This window comes from Pygocentrus nattereri, chromosome 18 (assembly GCF_015220715.1).
Source record: "Pygocentrus nattereri isolate fPygNat1 chromosome 18, fPygNat1.pri, whole genome shotgun sequence".
Lineage (NCBI taxonomy): Eukaryota > Metazoa > Chordata > Actinopteri > Characiformes > Serrasalmidae > Pygocentrus > Pygocentrus nattereri.
The window spans coordinates 28477244-28489431 of record NC_051228.1 but is presented as its reverse complement, the minus strand read 5'-3'; the positions used below and the strand labels follow the sequence as shown (position 1 = coordinate 28489431).

General features: G+C 38.3%; 1 protein-coding gene across 9 annotated transcripts in view; it reads left to right on the top strand.

The window, feature by feature from the left end:
• Positions 1–11906, top strand: part of nrg1 (neuregulin 1) — a 140001-nt gene extending 128095 nt beyond the window's left edge. For 4 of the 9 annotated variants that reach the window (XM_037547493.1, XM_017697279.2, XM_037547490.1 and 1 more), the window contains 6 exons: positions 2143–2166; positions 5180–5282; positions 5430–5562; positions 6943–7073; positions 7852–8055; positions 8715–11906. In XM_037547493.1, the coding sequence (XP_037403390.1) occupies positions 2143–2166; positions 5180–5282; positions 5430–5562; positions 6943–7073; positions 7852–8055; positions 8715–9396 (1277 nt within the window). In that variant the 3' untranslated portion in view covers positions 9397–11906. The remainder of the gene's footprint in view (positions 1–2142; positions 2167–5179; positions 5283–5429; positions 5563–6942; positions 7074–7851; positions 8056–8714) is intronic. The other 5 variants (XM_017697283.2, XM_017697281.2, XM_017697280.2 and 2 more) reach the window with 4 other exon arrangements.
• Positions 11907–12188: the final 282 nt, after the last annotated feature.

The following is a 12188-nucleotide window of genomic DNA, read 5'->3' as shown; positions in this document are numbered from 1 at the left end:
AGGCCCAACTACATGGTGTATAAGACAACAGTCCTATCTCCAGCTGTAGCTTGACGACAGTTTAGCAACTTTCAGTGGCTTCTGTAGTCTAGTGTCCACTGAAACATTGCTGGAGGTCCAGCAACATAACCCCTTCCAATATTAACAACTAGAACTAAAAAATTCTACTGGAAACATTGTAAAAGAGTCAGAACACAAATAATAGAACAGATATTTTACATTGTTTCTATAGAGATCAGAGAGGGACTCTACAAAGCAGGATTCCTAGTGAGCTTTCTCACCAGGCAAACAACTTCACACAATGTGGGGAGGGTGGGGTGGGGGGCAGGGGTGGTATGAATCTGAGATAGGTTACATGTGGCTTTTGCTCTGGGGAGCCAGAAAGTCTTTTTTTAATACTAAGCCAAGCTTCATTTCCCAAAAGTAAATGATTAAGTGTGTAGTATTGTGAACAGATTCCAAGAGCTTTGTAGTTCTGTGACATCACATCCATCACCTAGCAAATAAATCACTTGGTGGACATTACACACTTCCATGTTCTGTCAGTTGATTTTTTAACATGCAGCTATTGTCTTTTCTCCCACAAGGAGCAAAAACTTTTTAATTTTTTTTTTATGTTGTGCCTCTCCCACAGCTAGAGCATAAATTTTCCTTTCTCTTTACCACCCTGAGAATGAGATACAGGCCATAGGGGACAGACAGATCTGCTGCATCAGCATGGCAGTAGAGATTTATTTACTATCTGCCTAGACGGGTCACTCTCAGCAACTCTTAGTGCTGTATTAGCTCCATGTCTTTGACTCACCATCAGAAGTTCACTGACTTAGTCAGGTCAACAGACACTGTACACAAAAAGGTATCATTTAGAAATGAGGACTTTGATGTCAATAAACATCAGTAAGATTGGAGTGGTTATCAATTAACATCTCTTAAATGTTATTTACACTAGTGACTTCAGGGACTCTGCTGGAGGACAGTGCAATAATCCAGTAAAGCAGCTTGCTGCAAAACTACCGAGATACTCGGCAACAGGGCCCAACTGATATTGGGTTGGCCAATATAATCTACCGAAGATTTTACTGATTCAACATTGTCAGCAAAAATCCTGCTGATAGTGCACTGATATTTAAGTTGCCTGAGTTTCATTGCTTTTTTCTAATGTTATTTCAAAGAAAAACTTTATGTAAAGAGGACATATGGGAAAAAAGGAGCAAATTAACAGAAAACAAAACCTCTAAGAATGCTTAGAGGCTCATTTCCCCATTGTTCAAAAACTATATTATTTTAGACACTTTATTACATCTCATAATTGAAATAAAAATGTACACAAAACACGTAGATTTCTGTTGCAGAAAGACTGCAACAATATTTTTTATTTTTTTATTTTTTTTAATGACCATTTCCAAAAACTGCTTTTTCCCAACCCATCTGACATATCTAATGGAACATTTTTATTAAACTACTGAAACAGTATGACACAAGTTATATAGTTATTTAAATTTATTTAGTTACTTCCGATAATTACCAAGTCTTGTTGTAGATGCAGCATTCACTTTTTGATAACAAAATGGTATGTACATACATGGCACTAATAAATACTTGCTGTGTGGTCTGTATGTAGCCCTATATGTTAATGTATTTAGCTAGCATGGCTGTTAGCAGGGAGCTTTGGGGTTTGATTTTGGCATAAATTGTGGTGTCAGCTCACTCAGGTGTTGAAACAGTGTAGCTGAGTGACAGGTGCATGTCCCTAACAGCATGTTTATCTGAAACATATGTGGTGGTGTTGCCGGTTGAATATCACGGGTTCTGCTCGTGTTTCAAACAATAGGGTCAGTCTGCCTAATGATGCAAGCACAGTGATGTTTGCATGTGCATGCTACTGTATTACCATAATGTTAGGCAGCCATGAAATGTACTGAACTAAACTAATACTCATTGATGTGTGCCTTTTTAAATGTATTGTTATCACCAGCTAAGAACAGAGATACTCAGATGTATGGTTTATTTCGTTATTTAGTTGCTTTTTCATACACAGTAGTGCTTTGCAATGACGTGGTCATAAAATGTTTGCTTAGTTATCGCTCAAACCTCCAACCAACTGTACTTTCTTTCTTTTTGTCATCTTTTCTGCCTCGGCAGAACATCATGGGATTGAATTTATGGGTATGAATTGTTCCTTCCTCCTAGTTTGCAGACTTTTTGTAGGACTAGTAGCTTGAGCCTTTTTTCCTTCAACTCAAGCCGGTTTCCTTTTGCTAATGAAGGGATCATACAGCCATAACAATGTGATTTCGTTCCACACAGCTTTATTGAATCAAGTATTTTTACTCCAGTCCAGTTGTTTAAAGAATGAGGCCTTTTCAGTCCAATTTCTCTGGACATTTTCATTGTTTAAAGCTTAAAACACTGCAACACACCTTGGCACAACAGCCTGTATGGCAGTGAAGGATGTCCTCAATTATGTATGTGGACCTCTAACATGTTCCATTCAAAGCACACACCCACAGCTACACAAAGCACAATCAGACCTACACATTAGCCTTCCAGTATTAGCCGGATTGTTCAGCAGTTATGCTGTATGTGTTGATCCCTTCAGTCTTTGCTTTGCTCTCCTCCTCTGCATCCCTTCATCCTTTAGCATGCTGCGCCAGTTATCCTGATCACTTTCTGTCATCCTTACATCAGTTCATCTCTTTCCTCCTGTTTCTTGTTCATTTTTTGTCTTCCATCAGTCCTCTCTTCCTTACTCAATGTCTTTTATGTTTTTCTCTACATTACAGTGGCAGTTGTGTTGTGTTCCTGTTTGAGAGGATGTTTATTATCTTTAAACTGAACTAGGGCTGTCACGATTACTTGATTAAACTCAATGCCTTTTCAGCAAATAGGCAACAACTAGTTGGCAGTTTTCACCATAAAATGTGTATTTTAAATGATCATACTGGTCTCTTTTAGAGTGAGAAGGAGCTTTGTCGACATTTATTTTTACCATATTCACATAGTGAATTATTTATATATATATATATATATATATATATATATATATATATATATATATAAGTATTCCTTTACTCTTTCCATTAAAGCATTTTGGAATCTTTGAAAGGATATGGTTGGCATTATTTTTCAGTTAAGACTAGGCCTGAGCGATATCTAATACCTTCTAGTTTTAAAAAAAAGTCCTATCTGTTAACCCCGTATTCGCTCATCTGCCTTCCCATGCATATGAACTTGTGACATCCCATTCTTAATCCATAGGGTTTAATACGATGTCGGCCCACCCTTTGCAGCTATAACAGCTCTTCCGGGAAGGCTTTCCACCAGGTTTAGGGGTGTGTTTATGGGCATTTTTGACCATTCTTCCAAGAAACACGTTTGTAAGGTCAGACACTGATGTTGGATGAGAAGGTCTGGCTCGCAGTCTCCGCTCTAATTAATTGCTCATCCATCTCTTTATGGACCTTGCTTTGTGCACTGGTGTGTAGTCATGTTGGAACAGGAAGGGGCCGTCCCCAAAGTGTTCCCACAAAGATCGGAGCATGAAACTGTCCAAAATCTTTTGGTCTGCTTAAGCATTAAGGGGCCGAGCCCAGCTCCTGAAAAACAACCCCACACCATAATCCGCCCTCCATCAAAATTTACCCTTGGCACAATGCAGTCAGACAAGTGCCGTTCTCCTGGTAACCGCCAAACACAGACTCGAGGCGGAGAAGTGCATTTCGTAACTCAAGAGAACACATCATCGCTGCTCTAGAGTCCAGTCTCAGCACTTTACACCACTGCATTTGACGCTTTGCATTGCGCTTGGTGATATAAGGCTTGGATGCAGCTGCTCGGCCATGGAAACCCATTCTATGAAGCTCTCTACATTCTTGAGCCAATCTGAAGGCCACATGAGGTTTGGAGGTCTGAAGCAATTGACTCTGCAACAAGTTGGCGATCTCTGCGCACTATGTGCCTCAGCATCCGCTGATCCCACTCTGACATTTTACATAGCCTACCACTTTCTTGGCCGAGTTGCTTTTGTTCCCAATCACCTCCACTTTGTTATAATTCACCTGAATTCAATGATTTGGATGGGTGAGTGAATACTTTTGGAAATATAGTAATAATAAATAAGTCCTCTTTACTTTACGGCTACCTGGTTCTCCTTCCAACAAGGTGATTATCGTCTTTCACGCAGCCCCATCTGGTTATATGTCAGACATCAGTGATATCCAATTATATCGCCCAGGCCTAGTCAAGCTATTTTTATTGTTTGACCTTTTATAAAACCTTTCATTACTTTAACTAATCATGTACTTAATTACTGATATAATCAATAGTGACAGCCCTAAACTGATCTAAATCATTCAACCAGGGTAAAAACAATATTGCAACAGCATTTGCTCACAGGACATCTAATATTTTCAATACATGCAGTAGTTCCAATTTCCTTTTACTACTAACCTGACGTGAACATGAATATTCTATCACATGCTGTAAAGGCTGGCATGTTTACATGAATCAAATATCGATACTTTAGGCCCTGTGACCAAGTGTTGGTGTGTTTTCAGGCCCATTCCCTAAAGCCTCAGGTATGTGCAAGACTGGAGCACCTGCAAGCCAAAACAATTTGGCGAGTAAATACTAAAACACTTTACTACTGCGCTCTTGGTTTTTCAGAGGTTCAAAAGTATTTCACATACTGGAGGTCAAACTTAAAAATGTCACCTAATGTCTTAATCTTAACAGTGTAATGAAATAACCTAAATGCATGTACATATAGTATGTTAAAGATTGTCACTTGTAGTGGTAGTCTATGGACTGGTTTGAATGCATTGCAAAGGATGCATTTATAGTCGTTTGTTATGACATGATTTCAAAACCGACCTTGAATTAACACCGCCTTGTGTTCCCTCCCTACTCAGCAAAACTGCATCCTGAGATCAATATACATCAAGATGCATCTCTGTTTTCCCAGTAACAGAAAATACCCGCTAATAAAAAGCAGCTTGACTGGAAATGTGCTATAAAATGATCCTGTTCAATCTTGAAGATTTGTGCAAGTGAAAATATTGTTAACGACCCAATATTACCTCTAATCATTTGCCCAAGTACTCAAGGTTGAATACAGCTTTGTGTTGCTAAAATGTGTTTTTTGCAGAGTGGTAAAAAAGTGTCCTGTCCTCTTTTCCAGAAGCTGAGGAGCTGTATCAGAAACGCGTAATAACAATAACAGGCATCTGCATTGCTCTCCTAGTTGTGGGCATCATGTGTGTGGTGGCCTACTGCAAAACAAAGTAATTCCCCTATTTTTTCTGTTTTTAATGTCACAAAATATTTGTTGGCACTTTGTGAACCAAACTAAACTATGCACAAATGATTCTTACGAGATGAAAGGCATGAGTGAACATGGCTTTATACAGCACTGTTTTTTGTGTATACAGGAAGCAGAGGAAAAAGCTGCATGATCGCTTGAGGCAGAGTTTACGAGAGCGCAATGCCATGGCCAGTATGGCCAATGGTCCGCTGCACCCCCAAAACTCACATCCACCGCCGGAAAACCTGCAGCTCGTTAATGTAAGTGACTGCATTAGGTTAATGTAAGTGACTGCTGATTTAACAAAAGGCAGAACATCATTTCAATCTAGTCAGTCAGTTCTCAGAACAGTATTTTTCAAGGTGACATCAAACATCTATTGAGTTTAGATAACAAGCAAACTATATTCTGTCCCAAAAGAAAGTTAATATGTGTGTACCTGCTTAATGCATATCATTCATCCAATATTTTATGTCCAAAACACCATTAAATAACTAGAAATACACTCACTAAACACTTTATTAGGAACATCTGTATACCTACTCAATCATGCAATTACCTAATTAGCCAATTGTGTGGCAGCAGTGAACTGCATAAAATCATGTAAATAAAGGCCAGCAGCTTCAGTTAATGTTCAAATCAACCATCAATATCAATATTGTGCATCAATATTTCCTGTAACTCCTGATACCTAATAACTCCTGATCTCCTGGGATTTTTTCACACAAGTGTCTAGACTCACAAAAACTGGATAGGTGATGTTTGAAAAACCATAGCCTGGTGACGTGTCATTGTTTGCTGCCAACAGCATGATTCCATGGACCCAACCTGCCGTGTTTTGACAAGTCATATAATGGTGGGGGGAGTGTTTTCTTGGTGCACTTTTGGCGTGTTAATACCAATCATTGCTTGAGTGCCACAGCCTACTGTTGCTGACAATGTGCATCTCTTCAAGGCCACAATTTACCCATCATCCAATGGCTACTTCCAGGGTGACAATGCACCATATCACAAAGCAAAAGTCATCTCAAACTGTTTCATGAACATGATAATGAATTCAGTTTTCTTCAGTGGTTTTCCCAGTCACTGGATTTGAATCCAATAGAACATCTTTGGGATGTGACAGAATGGGAGATTCACAGCATGAAAGTGCAGCTGAAAAATTTGCTGGAGGTACATGATGCAGTCCTGTCATCATGCAATAGAATCTCAAAGGAATGTGTCCAAGATCTTGCGGAATCTATGCCATGAAGAACTGAGGCTGTTTTGAGAGCAAAGGGAGGCCCTACCCAGTATTAGTAGTGGTCCTCATAAAGTGCTTAGCTTTTTTTTCCTGTAAGGACTCTGAAAATATAGTTCATTCAGCATTTCATGTAAAATTTATATACAAAATTAATCACAATAATGCAACAAGAACCAAAGTAAGTAGGCTTTCCCTATCAGTATCAAGCTGTTAGCAGCTGAAAATTCTAGATCAAAAACAAAAGTGTTGTGAATTAACACAATTTCTTGAGGGTATGTCATTTGTATGTAATATGTAAGAAATGTAATTTGTAAGTAAGTAAACCCATAACTCAGGAAGCATGTACGAGGAAGTTTTCGCCCTGTGTTAATGCTCTATTGGTTTCTTCTGATTTCAGCAGTATGCACTGAAAAATGCCCTCCCTGCTCAGCATGTTATCGAGAAGGAAACAGAAACATCATTTTCCACAAGCCAGTACACATCGTCCACTCAACCATCCACTGCAGTTACACACACCTCCAGCCACTGGTACAGCATCTTTTTCCTTTCTCCTACAGCTCCTGGATGGTCAAAACTGCTCGGCCAGGATCACTGCACAGGCAGTGCAAAACATAGCTTAATACTAGAGCTTTAGCACAGTCAAAGCAACAGCCAATTATATAATACATTCCTTTCCTGCTTCACGAGTCAGAGTTGGCAGAATGCGTCACTGTTTTGCTAGGCATCACTTTTGGGATTAAAGTTGTTTTCTTGCTGTCATCCCACACATCTTTCTCTTACCAACATCATCAAAGGCTGGGTTTACAATAGCTGATTAGTTATGTCTGCTCACTTCATTGATGATGAGCTTGGCAGCAAACACTTCATGGTTGTGGAGAAATTCTGGGAATTCCTCTGATGCTCCAATTATTGAATACTAACAAAAGTATTTTATATAGAAAGAAGCAGTGTGATGATGGCTGGCATAAGAAATGCACTAGTAGAGATTCCAAGCGGAGGACAATGAGCACATGAATGATTTGAAGAGATAAACTGTGGTTTAGGGGATGTCCTTCATGTCCAACAGAGGAGCTTGCATAATAAGCCTGAGTCATAGAAGCTAGTGCAAACTTCAACAGGAGTGTTCAATATGACTGTGATTTTTCTTTGAATTACAAAATACACTAGTGTACACTTTTTGTTTTCTTAATAATAATAATAGCTGCTAATAAATAGTAATAGTAGCTTGTAAATAATATATTTTTATGAAACTTGTTTGTACTGCTGTACTGGTAGTCCCTCTGAGTATTGTGCTCTAATGTCACAGCTGGAGTAATGGAAAGACGGACAGCATCATGTCAGACAGTCATGCTGCCCTAGTAATGTTACGGGTCCAGAACAGCCAGAATGGTACACCTACTCAGCGTGGACGTCTGAATGCCACTGGTGGAGCCCAAGAACTCCTGAAAAACTACCTGAAAAATTCAAGAGAAACAGTGGATTCCTGCAAAGACTCTCCATACAGTGAGAGGTACAGTAATATCTTGATGTTTTGTGATTTGTCATTAAAAACACAGTGTTTAAAGGGCCCATCGCATAGGAAATTAAAATGTACGCCTTTTTCAAATATAAGCTGGATGGAGTATATAAAGATTTTTAAATGTTCACTCTCCAGTGCATACAGTCCAAATTATGCAGTGTCACAAGCATGCACACATATACGTATAAATGCTCATTCAACTACAGCAGTTTAGCCCATACATTCAAGTGAAAAAGGCGAACAGTTTACAGTCTGCAGCAGAGTTACTGGAGTAGAAGATGTGGGTAAAATTAAATGTTATGCCTGACTTTTGGGAAACAAATGTGTCAGTGCAACCATGCTAAAGATCCAGACATCTGGAACGAATGGCTGAAGTTTATTTTTCCTCACTGAGGAAGTCCGTCTGAAATGAGCTGTTCTGTAAAATTCCAACGGAGCTGCTCTTTTGAATGTTTGAAGCAGTCAGCTGAAAGGACAAGCTAGAAACTGGTCATTTAAAAGAAAGCAAGAGAAAAAAGTAAAATAGCAAAATGTACAACATGGGCCCTTTAAAAAAACAAAGTATAAAAGCTGCTAATACTTGAAGTAGACATTTCCCCATACTCAAAGACGACACACAAAAAGACAAAAATCTATTCTCTTTATGTTAGGTATGTCTCGACCATGACAACACCGACCCACTTGTCGCCTGTGAAACTGCTCTCCCCAGCAACGCCCTCCTCTCCTCCCTCTGAGATGTCGGCACCTCTCTCTAGTCTAGCAACCTCCGTCCCTTCCATGGCAACCAGCCCTTCGGGTGAGGAAGAGCGCCCCCTGCTGTTCCTCACACCCCCACGGCTCCGTGAGAAGGCAGAGCAGGAGCCCAATAGGTCCCAGCAGTTGCGTAACTCCGCCCACTATAACCACGGTCTGGAGTCCCCCAGCCCCCCACCCAGCCCACTGCACATTATTGAGGATGACCAATATGAGAGTACACAGGAGTGTAACAGCACACCTGCTGCTGCACCTGCCTCTGACTCTCAAAGCCCTGCAGCCAGCCACGGCTCTAAAAGAACAAAGCCCGCAGCCCAGGCCAGCCAGCCAGAGCAGGAGCCAGCCAGTGGAGGCAGTTCACAGGGCAACAGCCTTGAGAGTGAGACAGAGGATGAGCGAGTGAGCGAGGACACACCCTTCCTCAGCATACAGAACCCTGGGGCCACAAGCACGGGGCCACTTAGCCTAGACGGCTTGGACAGCAGCAGGACTAACCCCGCCCTCCACCTCTCCCCACAAGATGACCTGCAGACCAGACTAGCCAGCGTAATGGCCAACCAAAATCCTATTGCTGTGTAAAAGTGAACATACCAACCAATGCTTAAAAAAGAATGAAAAAAAAAAACATCAGATACTAAAAAATATACAGAGCCAACACTAAACCTTTATTTTCTATAAATTAAGTATTTGAGGGAAATAATTAAATAAACTATAACTTTTATTTTAGTGATGTAGTGAAACAAAGTCTTTTATAAATTAAATGTGTATAAAATGTGTTTGCATCATGAAAGAAAGTGCCATTCACTATGTAGCACTGGTCACAGTATTTCAAGGGCGGAAAAAAATATCAATGGTGCCTTTAATTTCAGCATGGAAAACTAAAGGAAACTGCATTATTACAAAGGGCCATATATTCATGCCTTTCAGACAGCAAAAGATTTACTGGGACTCAACTAGAATCCAGCATTGATATATATTATTATAATTGGCATATGAACAATAAAAGCCAGCTGTTGTGCAAACCATAGGAAAATTATCCTTGAACTATAGGAAAAAAAATCGATCCTTAACTGTGTATTTATACTGTCTGCAATATTAAAAATATAAATTCATTATTATGGTATTTATAGTATAGTTACAAAAATATAATATGAATACAATTATAAAGACTATTATGTAATTAATTAATGATAGTGTCAACAATAATATGAACTATAACCATATTAATGTTAACATTATTGTTGTTTTTTTCTCAGTCACTTTAGGGTGAAAGTTTGAAAATTAAAAAAATAAAGCTACAAAGCAAAATTTAAAATAATAGTGACACGTAAACAAAATGCCAATGTGTGCATTTAATTATTCATGTCATGTTTGACTGTTAAATCATTTGGTTATTATTATATTTTTCATACTGTATGAATGACTGAATATATGGCTCACTGTCAGTAACACATCCATTGGCTTCACAAGTAATGCATTGTGGGGAAAGTATAATTATCACCTGGACTCCACATTGTACAGTAAATACATTTTTCTTTTTTTAAACATTTTAGTTATGTCCAAAACCAAGCATTTGTCCTTCACTGTCCATTTAGAACGTTACCTGAACTCCAAAGTGTTCCTTGGTGTGATGTGTTATTTCCGTTCAGGCCATACAAATATGAATACTTGTTTAACGGATCCCATCACTCCACTTTTTCTCTGTTCTCCGTAACAGTTGCAAGACAAACAAATCATGCAAATGCAGCCATGTTTCACTGGTCCTTGAAGAAAGACAGGAATCCAGACACTAAATTTATCAATATTGATTCTGTGTTAAAATGCTTGTGAGCACTCAGTTCATACATAATTGTACTGTACATATTAAGCATTTTATAGGTCAACACAGGTAGAGTTTGGTGAAGGAAAGAACTTGTGATATTAATGCAGCTCAGATTGTATTGTTGTAGTTCAATTGGTCTATATTTTTTTACAAGAAAGATGTCCGTTAAACAAGTCTTTGAGTTTGCATTGCCTTATCCAGATCCTTGTGTATATGTACAGATAATGTAACTTTTCTTGTACAGTATTTTGTTACATTCAAATGATATATTTGGGAGTTGGACAAAAGATGCAGAATGAAAGCTCATTCATTTAAGCAGAATAACTCAGAAAATGCTGTTGAATCCTGGAAAATAAATGTTTAACTATCTATTTAGCTTGCTGGAAAGATAAACCAAGAATGCATTCTTTAAAAAAAATGACAGCTTGTTGCCGAGTGATTAGCTCTGTGGTGAAAAGCCTTTTTTTTTCCTTCAGGTTTCTAACTCTGATAATCTAAAATTCACATTCTCTGTCATTTTATAGTATTTATTTTGTCTATTTATTATTTATTTATTTATTTATTGTTTTGGCCTCCTATAATCTCTGCTACAATCTATATTTTAATAGCGTCAAATACAAATAATTAAATATATAAAAAACATCAAGACATTTAAGATTTGTTTCACTTTTTCACCGTTCCATTATATTCCTACACGTTGTTTTGTGTGAGGCCTAGTCTATCATGCAACATAAATAAATTTACAACTGATGAATGTCATGCGTGTACAGTTATATCATACTACATTGTTACAGCTAGAGATACAGTTGTCTGTGGAATCCATCTTGAAAATACCCCATGATGCATTGCTTTCAAACCAAGGAGTGTCATCCAGCCTCTGTAAATATGCCTCCAAAATACAGTTCTTTAAATTAAACAGGATTTGTGTTTCCAGGGCCCACTTTAATACCTTGTTTTATTATTGTTTCTCAATAATGGCACTTTTGTGACATTAACAATATCTAATTACATACAAAAATCAAGGTTTTGATAAAAAAGAAAATTTTGCTGGGTCTCTGTGTGGCCATAGCTAGCTTGAACACTGTTTGAGATTACAGGAGTAAGGAAGAAAAGCAACTGAAAGCAATGAAACAATGCAAAAAAGGGGGGTTCCAGTAGCTTCCTGGGCACACACAATGAAAAATGCTGGCATGCACTGATCAGTCTAGCCCATCACATCAGTCACAGCTCACTTTCATGAGTTTCATTAAAGAACTATTCATTTCAATCCACTACTGTCTGATATATTTAATAGTATTCAATTATGTAAGTATATTGTCACTGGAATATAAAAAAAAACTATTTTTTACTTCTTCTTTTTTTTTTTACACCATTTGAAAATCTGGCTACCCTCTACATTGTGTGAAAAATTCATGAATATAGCACAACTAGAAACAAGTAGAAAAAACTCTTTAGTGTAAGTGAAAAAAAAGTTTCTTTTCCTATAAATGTACCATTGCAGAATAGCCATTTTCTTGGGACAGCAATAACAGTCAGGTAGAAGAAGTAG